At 33.7% G+C, this 16,676-nt stretch overlaps 1 protein-coding gene across 4 annotated transcripts in view; it reads right to left on the minus strand.

Annotated features, from left to right (window-relative positions):
• Window positions 1-928: 928 nt before the first annotated feature.
• Window positions 929-16,676, minus strand: part of LOC106669655 (vacuolar protein sorting-associated protein 13) — a 41,439-nt gene continuing 25,691 nt past the window's right edge. For 3 of the 4 annotated variants that reach the window (XM_014399282.2, XM_014399281.2, XM_024224682.1), the window contains 21 exons: window positions 12,508-12,723; window positions 12,346-12,384; window positions 10,351-10,551; window positions 10,153-10,290; window positions 9,948-10,091; window positions 9,735-9,883; window positions 9,577-9,679; window positions 7,193-7,425; window positions 6,972-7,134; window positions 6,685-6,901; window positions 6,449-6,627; window positions 3,616-3,735; window positions 3,430-3,557; window positions 3,180-3,375; window positions 3,007-3,124; window positions 2,830-2,951; window positions 2,605-2,774; window positions 2,433-2,547; window positions 2,229-2,372; window positions 2,016-2,174; window positions 929-1,794 (listed from right to left, as the gene is read on the minus strand). In XM_014399282.2, the coding sequence (XP_014254768.1) occupies window positions 1,732-1,794; window positions 2,016-2,174; window positions 2,229-2,372; window positions 2,433-2,547; window positions 2,605-2,774; window positions 2,830-2,951; window positions 3,007-3,124; window positions 3,180-3,375; window positions 3,430-3,557; window positions 3,616-3,735; window positions 6,449-6,627; window positions 6,685-6,901; window positions 6,972-7,134; window positions 7,193-7,425; window positions 9,577-9,679; window positions 9,735-9,883; window positions 9,948-10,091; window positions 10,153-10,290; window positions 10,351-10,551; window positions 12,346-12,384; window positions 12,508-12,723 (3,117 nt within the window). In that variant the 3' untranslated portion in view covers window positions 929-1,731. The remainder of the gene's footprint in view (window positions 1,795-2,015; window positions 2,175-2,228; window positions 2,373-2,432; window positions 2,548-2,604; window positions 2,775-2,829; window positions 2,952-3,006; window positions 3,125-3,179; window positions 3,376-3,429; window positions 3,558-3,615; window positions 3,736-6,448; window positions 6,628-6,684; window positions 6,902-6,971; window positions 7,135-7,192; window positions 7,426-9,576; window positions 9,680-9,734; window positions 9,884-9,947; window positions 10,092-10,152; window positions 10,291-10,350; window positions 10,552-12,345; window positions 12,385-12,507; window positions 12,724-16,676) is intronic. The other variant, XM_014399283.2, reaches the window with a different exon arrangement.

Raw genomic sequence — 16,676 nt, forward strand, 5'->3', positions numbered from 1 at the left:
TAATTAAAATAAAAATAAAATTACAATTAATTAAGGTTTTTAGTTAAGATAAAAAGTCAATGGCACGAGCGGGATTCGAACCATTTGAACTATCGTGACCTCGATCTACTCGCACACCAACTTCCCATTCCCATCTCAACCCCACCTTTTGAATTTTCCCTCATTTTTGCCATTTTTCAAATATCGTATGATCTATTTGATTCTCGGCGACAAATGAAATGGCCACGGAGAGCTTTAGTGAAGTATACTTCATTTTAATTCATTAATTTTGTGGTCCAATTAATATATTACAATTAATTAAGGTTTTTAGTTGAGATAAAAAAGTCAATGGCACGAGCGGGATTCGAACCAACGATCTTCGGCTAGATTCGCCGCTGCTTTACCACATTAATTAAGGTTTTTAGTTGAGATAAAAGAGAAAGGTGATTAATTAGTGAATTTAAAGAATAAAAATAAAAATAAAACTGATTTGTTATTGCCTAGGCCAAGTGGGCAAATAATTAATTATGGGGTAAATTAATTAAAATTTTCATAGTGAAGCTTGTTGAATATCCCAATAAAAAAGGGTACTTAGAATTTGATGCAGTGTGACCTGGACAAACTCCTGGGCCTTGTGGAAGTGGTCTCAACATTATCCCTGCGCTGTTCTTGTGTCGGACAGTCAACAAGTATTAGGAATGCTAAGAGAAAAGATAATTTAAAGGCATAAGTTGAGGGACAATTTATCGGATTGACATAAGAGGGGAAAAAAACGACTATTTGTTATGAAGTGTGAAGAACATCAAAGAATTTGAAAACAATTGGTACGGTCTCGGTTAGTAAGTACAAAATAATCTCTCATACATTTTTTTTTTTTTTCAATTAATAGAAAAATACAGTAGGCATTTACAAAAATAATTAATATAAAACAAATGATGGGTAACTGACATAAGATGACATTACTTATTCTATTATAATTACTATGAACAATTTGTAAGCAACAACACATAGAAAAATTTAATTTAATGCCGTTTTTCTAAAATTTCCTTTACTGCCGTTTTTCCATCTTTTCGAATTAAGAATCATTTTAAGTAAATTTGTAGTTGACTAGAAAAAAAACTTATAATTATGAAATATATTAATTTGATTTTTTTTTAAATTCCAGAATTTTATAATAGATAAATACTGGATGCGTAATACCTGCCTGTATATCTAATAGAATAAATTTTTGTAATTTGAAATTGCCTGTTTGATTTTTAATCCTTTCTATAAGTACAAAGAAAGAAAAAAGAATATTTTTACAGATTGAAAGCGTTAAATTTGATCACAAAATAATATAATTTACGAATAATAAATACACCATATTAATTAGTTACACAAATTGTATTTTTAACAAATAAAACAGTGCTAGATTTTTAAATACCGCTTTCAACCAGTTCAAGAAATTAAACTTACAGTAATTAAAAAATAAAATAGCAACTTAAACACAGTGACAAAATTTAGTTTATGCATAATTTAAATTTACTACTCTACACTAAAATTTATAAACTAAATTTTTAAAAATATTTTGTTAGGCACTTTTTTTTTTGTTTTAGGTCAGTTTTAAATCTGAATTTTTTCTAAAAGAGTTGAGAATTTCTAATCTAAAGGCAGACCTGTTTTAAAGCTATTATGTCGTTAAAATTATAGCATAAAGCTAGTTACTTCAGTTTTAAGTTTTTTACAATGTTTATTATATATTTCCCAAACTCTTCAATGAAGCAAATCCATTCTAGAATGTTTCTCTACCAGTTCATTTATCATATCGGAAATTGTCTGAAACAAAAATATATTATTATTTATACTTAGCTTAACATATGATGAGGCATATCAATTTGATCATCTAAGATCTTTTTCGTCTGCTTATTAAATCTGTAATTGTCTGAAAGACGTGTTTCAGGCTGAATGTTCAAATATGTTTGACGAGAATAAGCACTTTAAGAATATTGTCTCAGATTGACCGAAAAAGTTTAAAACTTTTTAACACCCACAATTACCTTTTTTATTTCTTCTTGATCAATAAGTATCAACTTGCCAGAATCAGTAGTTTGGAATAAGGTTTTCATTCCTCTCTTTTTTGAGAAGAACAACATGACACCCTTGTCCACTACTTCGGACGGTGTGCTGATTTCAGTCCACCTGTACGCCCAGTCCATCTGAAATTTCAAATTGTGAGCCTGGATAATTTTGCCCGTCCGTGTCATAAATACCTGGTACCCGCCGAATATTTCATTTATGCTTATATAGGCAATCCTCTTGTCGGTCAAAAGTAGTACATCTTTTTGTTTAGTATGCCCAAGCAATATGTGGTAAATGTACATGTCTGTTTTAGAAAATTTCCCTTTTTCTACACTCTAGAAATATACAATAATTTTAAAAATTTAGTTGTTAATAGTTTTTTTTGTTTGTTTTACCATTAAGAGTTTCAATCCTTCAGCTTCTCGTTTAGAAAATGGCCTAACAAGGCCATCCACCTGTATACATCTGGGTGAACGCATCCTTAAAACATCCTCAGCCATATCTGTAGCCCTGAGAAGAAAAATAAGCATTACTTATTGAATTTGATAAAAAGAAAAAAAAATTTACCTCTTAACGGCGCTAAAGGAACCGCTTGCAAAATCAGTGATCCCTGCAATTGGTCTTGTCACAAGGCCTACTAATCCTTTGCCTACACCTTTGCAAAAACCACCCAGTCCTTCATCCTTAGCGCCGTAAATAGGTTGACGTATCACGCCAGTCACCCCGTCGACAACACCCTATAGAATAAATTCCATTAGTATTGCCCTACAGTTGTGTTGTAGTGGATCTCACCATGACAAGACCTTTCCCACTCTGGGCGAGCCCTTCTTGGAAGTTTGAAGGCTTATGTCCTATCAATTCTCTTCTATGCCTTTGATATTCCTTGTCAAAAGTAAGAGCTGCGATCCCTTTACCTGATAAACATTTTGCAATTAGTAAATTTTCAAACATGGCTTGATTTTCACTTACCCATTGCTCCGGTTATTTTTGAAACGGCACCAGCTGCACCTCCGACAGTGTGACCTATTAGTGATCTCACACCATAAACGAGACCTGTAGCAAATTCCCCTGGACCTTGGATCGCTCCCTAAAAAAAATTAAAATACATTCCTGGAAAATATTTGATGCAATTTATCACTTACTTGAAATGGTTCATAGAAGAAATCGGCTGCTCCTTGCCCAATACCCAAGACGAGACCAAATGGGTTACCGATTACGTCTAAACCAAGGACAAGAACGTAAAGCTGCTTTACGAGCTGACCGAAGTAGTGCATTTGAGCTTCTTGTATCAACTGATTCCCTGTCAAAAAGCAATATTCTTTTTCGAAATAGCCCAACCTGAAAAATTTGAATAAATCCTGGGCCTTGATTATACTTTTATTTATTATTTACTTGAAAATCACTCCTTGGACGTCTGTCAGAGTGACGCCTAAGCTCTGCATTGCAAGGTTGATTACAGGCGGGATGGTTTTTGCTTTGCTTTCTTGGTTACTGCCAGCAAGTGTGAAACTCAGGTGGATCTTGAAATTTTGGGTTTCAATATTAAATTTATTAATTTACACTGTAAAATAAATTTACCTTTAGAGGCGAGAGATGAAGGTAATCGTAGAAATGTTTCTGGTCTCGTATAGACGACTGAACTACATGGAAATGAAGAGGTTTGTCCTTAAATTGCAAATCTTCAGTAAAACCTTGAAGCTAAAACAAAAGAGATAATCGTGGCTTCAAAACTAATTCCTATTATTGAAGCATTTCAAACTGAACAAAAGAAAGATTTGATTAAAAAAGAACAATTAAAACATAATTTCGATTTTACTTACACAACATTGATATAACTTTACAATGTAAAAGTTAAAAGTTTTTAAAGCAGAGATGAGCAATATTTACGTTCATTTTCCATTACATTTTTATTTTTAATTAATTTATGTAAAATTACACTTTAAATATGCAACAAGCAAAAATGTTGAAAGAATGACTATACTCAGTGAACGTTTTATCCCTTCGGTATGAACAGTCCCTCACTGATCGTAGGATACAAATTATATATCTAATAATTATTCTGAAATCGTGAGATGCGGTCTGGTGTGATGTAGGTTTCAGAAAAACATTTTCTTTATAGTGCCAACGTTTCAATCTTTATTGAGATCATCTTCAGGGCCTGGGATTTACAAACATTGTTTACATTTAACAAATACATTTTGTATGTGGAAAAGTGAATTTATACAATGCAAAATATNGTAATCCTGTAAACGTAAACAGAATATTTTATATAGATTTTTTTTAATGAAAACTTAAAATCCTGCATTATTTTCCGGACAACCCAATACATTTTGTTTGTTTTGTGTGAAATATTTTTGGACTGTTGAAGTCGTTATTGTGTTGGTGTTCAAAGTGGTGGGTAGCGAGTGCTGTAGGATTTTGCTTGGGTTTTTTGCAATCATAGATATGTTGCTTTACTCTCTTGTCCAGATATTGGGATGTAAGACCGATGTAAGTTGCCAGACAGTTTAAACAGTTGATCTTGTAGATTACATCAGATTTATTATTGGTGTGGGATCTTTAATTTTGGAAAAAAGTGTTTGGATTGTTTTATAATTTTTGAAAGCTATTTTGAAGTTATCGGACGAGAGAAATGTGTTTAATTTATGTGATAGGTCTTGAATAAATGCCATGGAAAAGTATACTGGTTTGTTTGTATTTGGTAGACTTAATGTAGTATTATTAGTAACAGTGGATGGTGTTAGTGTTGAGTTGTAGTTGTTTATTATTCTGTTAATGATGTGTTTAGGGTAGAGATTGTTATGGAGGATCTGTTTGTATATCTTTATGTAGAAGTAGAAATACTTTGAATATAAAAAATATATTTTGCATTGTATAAATTCACTTCTCCACATCCTAAATGTATTTGTTAAATGTATACAATGTTTGTAAAACCCAGGCCCTGAAGATGATCTCAATAAAGATTGAAACGTGGCACGATAAAGAAAATATTTTTCTGAAACCTACATCACACCAGACCGCATCTCACAATTTCTGAATAATTATCGATTAACGGTCACTAATCACCACATATGTATATCTAATGTTTTTGCGATAAATATTTTACTGCTGAGGTGTAAAAGCTAGCGGAGCCCTTAGTTAACCAGTAGGGGGCACATCCCTTGACAATATTAGGCAAATAAGTTGTTTTGTGGCTGTCACTTCAGCCTTCAACCAGGTAATTTAGAATAACAATTTTTGTAATGGAAAGTCAAATACGATTGGGATTTTTAAGTCGGAATGAATTGTACGGTTAGAGACAGAAGGGAGCATTATTATTAGAAGAATTTGAGACTTAAAGAAGAGTAGTTCATCATCGATTGCATAAGTTGATAGAGAATTGCCAGCAACACGGAAGGATTATGATGACCAAAATGTCATTCAATACAATAAAATTATTGTGCAATGTTATTGCAAGTCTAGTGTTCGCCTAAGGGGTCTAGCAGGAGAGTAGTCTTTTTTTTTTTTCTTTCTCGATAATGTAAATTTAGATTGCTTGACAATTAGTCTTTTTTAGCAGTCTGAATCTTGTATTTAAATTTTTATGTTTGAGTCTAGTTTGAGGATTCCATGTAAGTTGTTTGTTGAGATTTTTTTGTTTAGGGTAAGAACAATTTATTTAGATTTAGTTACGTTTATCTGACACTCCATTGGTGGAACCATGAATTGAGTGTGTGTAAGTGATTTTGAAAATTAGTTGAAGCTGTAATGACGGCAAAGGTAAAACATGAAAGTGTTAAGCTGAGTGGGTAGATAAGCCGTGTAAATTGTGTAAAGGAGGGGAGCGAGTATGTTTCCCTGTGGGACACCAGTGAGTATCAAGTAAATGGAGGTGAAATAAGTGTTTGGACAGTTTAGAAGAGACAGCCTGTAAGGTATTATTTTTGTATAAGGAGAGAAGATGGTAGGATGCCGTTGAGTTTCCACAGAAATGCAAAAAAAAGGAAAAAAAAGAAATAAAAAAAACTCCGAAAGCCGAACTGGTGATTAGGAATAATATGGGATGATATTTCGTTATACAGATAGAGCAACAGTTTTTTTTCCAGAATCTTACCGGTTATAGGCAAAATGTCTGTAAGAACTAGCAAGGTGTGTTGGTTTTATTTAAATTAATTTCATTTAAATTTAATTTTTTTACTTTTATCTATAACTAGCTTTTTATAACCCGCCGTTGCCCAGGGAGATAAGTATTATTTCTCTTTTTTGTAAATCCTGATGCCCATTATTTGTTATATGCCTATTATTCTCTACCCGCATGGCACTAATAAAAACAAAATGAAAATCTGTCAATGAAATCTGTTTAGTAGTTTTCATTTTTACATTAACACGCATACGAAATTATCTTTTATATTTATATATAATTAATTTTTACTTCTTTTTCTTTGTCGTAGTCTTCTTCAGCTTCTAACATGCTTGCGATCGCATTGACAAATCCGATGTCAACCCTGACATCAAATTCCTGCACTAGGACTTTAAAGTATTTGTACTGTTGTACGAATGAGTACTCGTTAACTCTCTTCACTATGCTCACTTCCACAAATGGCTTTTCACCTATAAAAAAAAAGTTTGTAAACATTTTTTAATACATGTATGGACGAATGTAAGTACTCGTTTGAGTGGCGATGCTCTTAGGAGGAGGAACAGGAGCGAATACAACAGGAAATGTACAGTCGAACATCTGGTTGTCTATTTGAATCCTGTTGATCTTCGCATGCATCTGCAATATGTGCTGACTTTTGATTAAATTGAACCAAAAACCGTTTTTGTATGCTCGCTTCAACTGCCTTTGAGTCGGTTTTAGCATTTCCATTAAAACAAAATCCACCTGGAATACATATCTAATGAACACATTTGTAAAAATTAAATCAATTGTAAATATAAATGTATAAACATACCGTGATTCTCTGATCGATTATTATTTGAGGATCGACTTTTTTTCGGGATTCTGTTGCTAAAAGGTATCGCTGGTAGGCATCCTCTATTAAAGTGCTTTCTCTGTCTGAAAGAGGCTTGTATCGCTTCTTATTCTTTTTTTTACACATCCACACCAAGCCGGAGCTAAATAAATTTTTTTGTTTATATTTACTTGTCTTTTAGTAGCTGTTTTAAACGTTACCTTGTGATTCCCATATGCACAACCTCAGCACGAGCAATGTTATCCACCAAAGATAATCCAATCCCGCTGATTGCGATTTCAAGTTCAAGAAGGGGGACATGAAGCTCGTCAATGTTCTGAGCATCAGATGCGATCTGTCGCTGTTCTGTAAAGAGAAGAACCCTCTGAAGACCATAGAGGAACGATGTCCAGTAAAATTCACCGGTGGGGCTTGGAATTGAACCCAGGCCATCCTGATGAATAAAAACATATTAAATACAACTGTGATCTGTATTATTATATCGTATGACAACTTTACAACTACAGTGTATCATAAATATAGAGAGAAAAAATATTTGTGGGGACAGCTTTCTAATTTAAACTGTTCTTCTCGCTAAATAGATCGAGAGCATTCATTTAAAGAATCATTCATATAAAAAAAGACAGGAATGAGGAAGAAGGAAACGTCTCACATATTATATTTATAGCTTAGGTAATTTCTGATCATTTTGTCCTACCTATCCTCACTGTTTTGGTCTGCCAGAAGATGGCTAAAAGTTGAAATGAGTCTGACTTCTAAAACAGCAATGTTAGGAAAATCTCTAAATATCTTAAAAAGGTTTATCTATTTTGCTAGCCTCAGACTTCAAGAAGAAATATCACTATAAGTAAAGTAAAAAAATAAAGTAATTCCTGTCTACTAAATCAGGAAGCATCATTGATGCCTTATTTGGTAGATACCTTGAGAAATTATAATTCATATCATATTTTAGTTACCATAAATCAATAGGATCTTATTTTTTTTGGGGGGGGGGGAAATAGACGATCAATTATATTGCACAATATTACAAATTGCACAATATTTTTAACAGTTTAGGGTTAGTATTGAAGTATGTTCAATGATCGAACAAAAGTTTGAGCGAGTTTAATTTTTATTGCACCATATTTTTCCATTACACTGTGTAGGGTTTAATATTGCACAATATTTTTTAGTCAAAACTTAAAGAAAAGTAGTTCATCTTCGATTGCATACGCTAGATAAAGAATCATCGCCAGCAACACAGAAGGATTATGATGACCAAAATGTCATTCAGTAGAGAGGACATTATTATTTTATTTTTATTATTGCATTTTTTATTATTTATTACCCTGAGGGATATTACTGTTTCTTGGGAAAAACAGTGTAGTGCCAAATTTCTGGAAGAGAGAAGCTCCCATGGGGAAATCTCTACTAAGCCCTAAGCAGCAGAATGCCGGGTGATTGTCGACAGTCCCAGGATTTACGAGTAACAGTGGTTAGCATGAACAAGAAACTCATGCTAAGGGGGGAAAAAAAAATAAGGACCCAGTCATAAGCTTTATCAAAAGATTAAACGGTATTGCGTCACACTATTCACAAGGCCAAAAACAGCAAGATTTATCTGCCTAGGGGGCCTAACGTCGCAAAAGCTGCATATAAAGCCTAGTACGCACTGGGATTCTTTGAATAGATTCATGTTGCGGGGCAGAGCCGGGGCTGTGTAGATTCATTGTTGTGACGCAGCCCCGACTCTGCTCCGCGACAAAGAACCGTGTCCAGACCAAGATTCAGTTCACATTCATCAGTGCCTGCGAAAATGCCGGAGGAACTAGCTCTCTCGGGAATTTCCCTTGCTCTTTTGCATTGCACGTAGTGTATCCAATCGGAAGTGCATTAAAAAACTGTCCTTTCAAAGTGTGAATTTTTTTTTTAAATTTCGGTGACAGAAACACTGAATTTTTGGGCTAAACCGTTCAATGTTTGGCTTTTCAATTCCCGATTTCTGTATTCCGTAAATGATACATCCCACAAACACCGATGGGAATGCATGTCTTCAATAAACTGCAAAGTCAACTCGGTACTCCACAACATACCTTTATACAAGACACTTCTGGAGTGGCGGATGCCTACATGGCATGCAAAAAAAAAAAAAAAAAAAAAAAAAAAACAAGACTATTAAAATCTTCAAGAAAACACTCACTAGAACGTCAACTAAACCAATGAAACAAGAGCGCTTGTTCCGATTCGCGTCCGCACTGGCAACTGTGCAAAATTGAGCCACAGAATCTCACATCGGATGGGATTCAAAAGAGTCCGAAAATGATAGTCCGCAACACAACCGATTCATCACAACAATGAGTCGGGGCAGCCCGGACTCAGGCTAGACGCAGCCGAGACTCTCCGGAGATTCAAAGAATCCCAGTGCGTACTTAGCTTTACTCTAGACAACTTTACTGTTACAATTTTAGATGACGAAGGCATAAAATCTTCAAATGAAGCTGCTTCTATTGCCTACGATGAATTAAAATTGTGATTCGTCATTCCTAGTTAAATTTTTGTATCAAAATATTTTAAAAATAAAAATTAATTGTGAAAAATCACTTACCCCTTGTATACTAATCGATGTCTTGTCGTTAATCATGAGTAAATGTTTTTCTTCTACTTGCAGCCAAGAGAACAGCACTTGCTCGTTCGCTTGTAATTTAATGCTAAACAAATTAAAGTTAGTCACTACTAAAATAAATTATACAGATGGTATCGTACTTGGGGGCATTTCTAGAGGCGTCTCCGACTTCTATTTCTGAACTTGTGTGATTGATGATCAAAGCAGGGGCCATCCCTTGTTCATAAGGGAATAGAGCGATGTATGTACCACCATCAGAGACTTGGATATCCACTACTACAGCTCCATACTGTGTGAAACATAAAAAAAATCCTTATATATAAAAAAAAGAAGATATAAATAAATAGTTTTACCTTGTTTTCTAGTTTAAATAAAGAGTGATGGATAGTTTTATAAGTAAAATCAACTGTTGATTCTTTCGTCCCAGCTACTCTCACTCTAATAGAATTCGATGCTCTACTAACAGGCCAAAAAGGGATACAATCTTTTTCCTTAACCTATTGGAAAATCCACATATAAATTTCATTATATATTGCATTTAACATTTAAACTACTTACAACACGCCATTTATCATTTTTAATACTTGTTTCTTGAAATTCTAGATTAATCGACCAATGGTTGACGACTACAAAGAACGGCGTGAACATAACTTGTTTCGTCAATGTACTGTATGTCAGTTGGATCGTGATGCCGATCTGTTAAATGGATGATGTTTTAATTTTATGACTTGGCTAATACGACTTGACGTGACTTACATCGTAAATTTTCCCCCCTGAGACACAGGAAACCATCCCGGCACTTCCAGCCACGTCCAACGAAAACTTTTCTGACCACTGACCGTCGAAAACCCTCAGCTGTGATTTCTTTTTGGCGAAGAAATTTTTCGCTTTGAACGAAAATAATATGGGCCCGGTGAAGTCGTTGGGGTGGTAGAGGATATTCGTCCCTTGTTCTTGCTGCAATTTTAAGCCCGATTAAAACCCGATTTATATTTCGACTGGGTTTGTTTAAAGTTCAAGCTGTCAAGAGGAAAACATCACAGCATGCAGTTTTAAACAAACAATATGCTTTTCTGGTTTTGAGTACGTTTAAACGAAACAAAACTGAAATTTAAATTTCTCATACAAGACAAGATATTCACATACTTAAGAAAAATAATATACTACTCAAACACTATAATATAAAATTCTAAGTGGTTAAAGCAAAAAAGCAAACCAAAACATGTTAATACGTTCATTTTGCAATCTCAACTTGGGCATGAAAGAAAATAAACATCAAATTATAAATAATTAAACAATTAATAATATAACTTCACTATTCATTATAAACTTTCTTCCTGGTGGCTGGATATTGGTAAAAATTAGCTGCACTTGTAAAAATCTACATTTAAAATGAACCAGCACTTTGGCACTTACTGGGTTCACACTCACGGGTTTAAATACTTTTTCAAATAAGAAACACGAGTTATAGAGGTGATGTTTGGACTCAAAATACTTTCATACAGGCCTTTTTTCTATAAAAAAAAAACTTTTTAGTTTTCTTCTTTATTTCCATTATGAATTAATGTTATGTAGCTTTTCAAGAGCCAAATAGAAAGTTTGTAATATATTTTGAGCAAAACATTTAACAAAAATGAAAAATTACAGCATAAATATTGCACAAAAATATCGCTACAAATAAAAAATCACAATCTCTATTTCCATTTAAAAAAATGCACTATAGTTGGGAATATGAGAATTAATTCTTCAATAAGTTTACAAGATTTTTTTTCTTGATGCAAACCTACTCAAGCTCGATGAAGCTCAATGTTTTGACTAAACAAATATAATTGTAATATCAATCTTATTAAAAATTAGAATACATTATCAGCTTGTGAAGTTTTCTTGGTGACTTTATAAAGAACCAAGATAATTTATTCATTGTATCATAAGAAAAAAAAGCCAGGTCATATAAGATATAAATTTTTTCATGAGGTGTTGACATCTCAAGACAGAGGACCCCATAAGAAAACTGAAAGCTGGACAATGATGGCAGACAATATGAAACACTTCAGCCAATTGGGACGCAGAACAAGAGAAAGGCAGGGGCCCAGCCAGAGTGCTTGAGAGGAGAAGGGCCAGTCAGACAAGACAGAGAGATGGTGAGAGCTTGCGAAAAGAAAAATTGGTTTTCCAGACATTTTTTGTTTTCATCAAGTTAGAACTCCAGAAGATCTCGAAAGAGTTTGAGAACCAGAAGGATGCCAGAGAGATCTCTGAGGGGCTCATGAGGACTCAAAGAGATCATACAAGATGATCAAGAGCGACATAGAAAACCAAGCCTGATAATTTGGTTCTTATATATAAGTGAATATATTTTTGTTTCTTTTAAAGAATTAGTTTCGAATGAGTGTGTTATTTTTTCTTTACAAAAAATTAAATGTAAGAATTTTAATGGTAAATATATAATATTTAAAAAGATTTAATTTAAATATATAATAAATACAAATAATTAATAAATAAAAATTTACTCGAACAAGATGACCTTAATTTCAGTGGAAAAACTGACATTACATTCTGATCAGCCAAGGAATAAAAGGAATGACGATCACCATACTTTTAAAAATTCTAATGATTTAGTAAAGCTGTTATGATTTTTTTTTAAATTTCTCTAGATTAATTGTCATTAAAAAAAATCTTGCAACCCTAAGAAAAAAGGTGAATAAAAATAGCCCGCTTCCTTCATGCAATGAAATTTTTGGTGAGGAATACCTCATCTGTAGTTGTATCTTTGTCACCCTTGCTCGAGCGCTATACAGATAAAAAAGATAAAAGTATAATAAATATGAAAATTTCCAATCGGTGTTATTTAACTATCAACTATAAGACTATTAATATAAATGAATAAAATTAAATTGTTTTCTTTCCCCATACTTTATACGACAATATCAGCCCGGTCTTGTTTATCATCCAGAACGGGCAGTACAGCTCCATGAGAATGCTACCGCGGACGTCCGTTGTGTGGATTCCGAGGTCGAGTGTCACTTTCTGAATGTTCTCATACGATTCAAATGTCCAGACTGTCAGGTCATCAGCGTTATCTTCGATTTTATGCTTACAGCACCAGTCCCGGTCCAGATAATCAGGTAACTGAAAAATATCTAAGCTATTGAAAATGTAAAGAAGAAAATGAATTATCTATGCATAAAAGAAATGCATTTATTTATATACAAAAAAAATTAATGAAAAGAAAACTTACTACTTAATTAACTTTCTTGTATAATATAGTTATAACGTGTTTTAGTTTTGTTATTATTTTAAAAAGTGAGATTGAAAGGAAAAGAAAGAAAAAAAAAAGAGAAAAAGTATGTTTTTTGTCAATGTACTTATTGTGACATGGAGTCTGCAGGATTTTTGTAGATGTAGAAAATGTCTTATAATTTGAAACCAGAATGCAAGCATAATTATGGGGTAAAAATTATAAATTCATTCAATAAAACATAAAAAATAAATAAAGTAATTCATGTGATACAAGAGGACTAACATCCAACTACCTAATGGGTGTAGAACTTGTAAAAATATTTATGATTTTTGGAAATGTGGACCAAAGAAAAAAATGCCAGAAGACTGGAAAGGTTTGATTAATAATACCTATCCATAAAAAAAGGTGATTTGGTAGTGTTATAATTACAGGCCTGTAGCATTGTTTAGCGTCCATTATAAAATTCTCACAAGCCTCATCTCAAAGGGAACACATACTTGGCGAATATCAGTGTGGATTCTGGCCCAACAGATAAACATTAGATCATACATTCACGATAACGATGATTTTAGTAAAGTGCTTTGAGTAAAATGTAAATATTCATCACTTGTACATAGATTTTAAACAAGATTATGACAGCGTGAATAGGAACTCTACCATAAAATGTATGTTTGAGGTGGGCTACTCAAAAAAAGACCAGACACTGATAAAATGGCCCAAAAGGAAGCTGAGCAAGCATTCTGGATGGCAGTAAAAAATCTCGCCTGACAGATTAAACACAGGCATGAAGATTATCCCATGCCCTCTATCCTCTTCAGTATAGCACTAGAAATGGCAGTGAGGAAAATAGAAGTGATAAATAATAAGAAGGAGCTATTGATGTTGTAATTGAACTATGTTGATGAAGTAGTCGTCAAAGGGACATATAAGCCAATAAAATATTGGAAATTGGCACAAGATTGTTTGCAGGCAGAGGTGTTATTCAACCCTGCATATTCTTTTTAAAAACAAGATCCAAACGACTGAAAATTAGATTTACAAGTCAGTACTGAGGAAGTGCTTTAAGCCTCAGAAGCTTTGGGTGCTTTCTAAAAGGAGGAATTTCACGTAAAAACCTGGGAAAGAAAAATCTTTGGCCAGGTCAAAATAGAAAATGAATGGAGAAAAAAAACAAAAGCAGAACTGATGGAACTTTATGCCTGATTTAGTGCTGTAATAAAGCCCAGAATGCTACGATGGTTAGTACATTTAACCAGGATGAAGAGATATATTTTCCCCAAAAAGTGATGCAGGGTGGAAGTTGTCTAGAGGAACGCCGAGGCTAAAGTGGGTTGGGACCTTAGAAAGTCAGGAGTCAGAGGGTGAAGAACGGTAGCCAATGATAGAGCAGATTGACAGTCTACTATCAAGGAAGCCAAAGTTCATGTCCCATAGAGCTAAGAACAGAACCCATCAGGGGTGCATATGAGGGATGAAATCACTTTATAATAACTTTTAGATATCATTTACAATTAAAATTTCATGAGCTGTGCTGGGATTTGAACCCAGACAGCAAGCATGGCAAATACGAGTCAGACGTCACCATGGTTCTCAATAAAACAAAATGTTGTAGATAATGATTGATTTTGTGCCAATTTAATCTGCAGATGCATCAGCAAGTGCTAAGTAGTAGTTTGTAGAATTTACAATTTATTAAGGTTTTTAGTTGGGTTTTTAGTAGATTCGAACCCATGATCTTCGGCTTGATACGCCGCTGCTCTACCACTTGAGCTATCGTGACCTCGATCCATTCGGACACCAACTTCCCATCTCAACCGCACCTTTTGAATTTTCCCTCCTTTTTGCCATTTTTTAATTGGTCAAGCGGACCACGAAATTAGTGAATTTAAGTTTGTAGAATTGTTCAACCACACACGTTAATTTGTTTGTTTCTAGTTTTCACTTAAGGTGTATATGCTTGTTTTGTCTATTAAATAGTTTATAACAAAACATGATTTTTTAATAGTTCATTTTAACATTGGTTTCTAATTAAAAAAAAGATTAATAAACCCCCCCCCCCAAAAAAAAAAAGTTATCAGGAGTCAAAACTGAACAAGTGCTCGATATATGATTGCTGTATTTCTACCACTTATTTTGAATCATATAGTATATTTGATGAGAACTGTTTGTTAGATTAAAATTTATAATAATTAATAATTGTGCTTATCACTACTAAGGCTACATGTACGATGTTGGCAAAGACCAACCTGGCTAAAACAAACGCCAAATCTATTTGAGTCATTATTACATCGCAACAGCAAAACTGATTTCAGAAGTGCAAGCTGAGGTAATACACTTTCGTGAAGTTAGCCGGTCCCCGTCTTAGAATGATTTGGGGAATCTGAAGGGGTGAACATCCAGACAATCCAATCTGGGAAACATAAGGGACAAAAAGATAGCCCACCTAATATTTTTTCTCTTAATCAATTTTAACCATTGATATAATTTTTTTTATTGATATAATTTTTTTTATTTAACCGATTTCTCCATTAGGAACTGAAAAAAAAAAATAGTTTGTAAGAATTAATGAATAATACTTGATTTAGGGTGAGACAAAAAGATAGCACACTTGTTGTTTATTTACAAACAAAACCAAATCCCTCTGAGTAAACAAGGCTAATTCAGTTCAGTTTCTGCATTCGTATATATTAGAGCGATGGGACGAGCAAAACCATTAACACCAGCTGAAAAAATACCATTCAGCGAATGAAAAATCGAGGATTTTGAATTTCCAGTATTTCAAAAAATACCAGTAGGAGTAGGAAAGTAATTGTAAATTTTTTGAAGTCTCCAGAAATCTATGGGACGAAGAAATCTCCTGGAAGACCACCGGCCTTAACAACACGGCAAAAACGGGCAATTTTAAGGGTTGCATCCAACTCAACTTTAACGGCCCATCAAATTGCTGCGGGAGTTGGTGTAGTGACGAATGTGAAAAACGTCCAAAGGATCATTCGTGCAGCTCCTCACAACAAAAGAATGAAAATGAAAGGCATTCCACCTCTAAGCATGGCGCATAAAGAAAGAAGAAAGGAGTTTGCCCGTGAACATGTGCAATGGAAAGACGAATGGAAGGATGTCCTGTTCACCGATGAAAAAAAATTCAATCCGACGGTCCCTACGGCTTGGCTCACTATTACCATGACCTATGAGAAAGTGTTTTCTAAGATGCAAATGGGAGGAGGCAGCGTCATATGATCACCAAACTGATATTGTGTTTATTTCTGGTCGAATGAACAGCCAACAATATGTTAATTTGTTAGAAAACCAATTAAAAAAATATTTTGAACTTGTTCCTAAAGAGAACGTAATTTTTCAGCAAGATAATGCTCCAGTTCACAAGGCAAAAGTTGCAAAAGAATTTTTTAGAAAAGAAAGGATCATTATTATAGATTATAGATTTAATATCATCGAAAATGTATGGGGGCATCTTGCTAGGAGTGTTTACAGGGCGTTGAAGAATTGAAAAAAACAATTCAGGAGGAGTGGGCCAAACTTCCACAAGAGGTGATTCGTCGTCATTTTGACTCGCTTTTAAATCATATGATTGCTGCATTAGAAAAAGATGGTGCATATACAGGATATTAAATTTAATTTGTGTTATTTTAATTGTATTTTAATAAAGAATTTTATAATTATTGTTCACTGTGCTATCTTTTTGTCTCACCCAAAATCAAGTATTATTTATTAATTCTTACAAATTATTTTTTCCCAATTCCTAATGGAGAAAATCTGTTCAAAATACACTACATATTAATAAAAAAAAATAATTATATCAATGGTTAAAATTGATTAAGAGAAA

Source organism: Cimex lectularius, unplaced genomic scaffold, assembly GCF_000648675.2.
Source record: "Cimex lectularius strain Harlan isolate CLEC.00 unplaced genomic scaffold, Clec_2.1 scaffold8, whole genome shotgun sequence".
Classification (NCBI taxonomy): Eukaryota; Metazoa; Arthropoda; class Insecta; order Hemiptera; family Cimicidae; genus Cimex; species Cimex lectularius.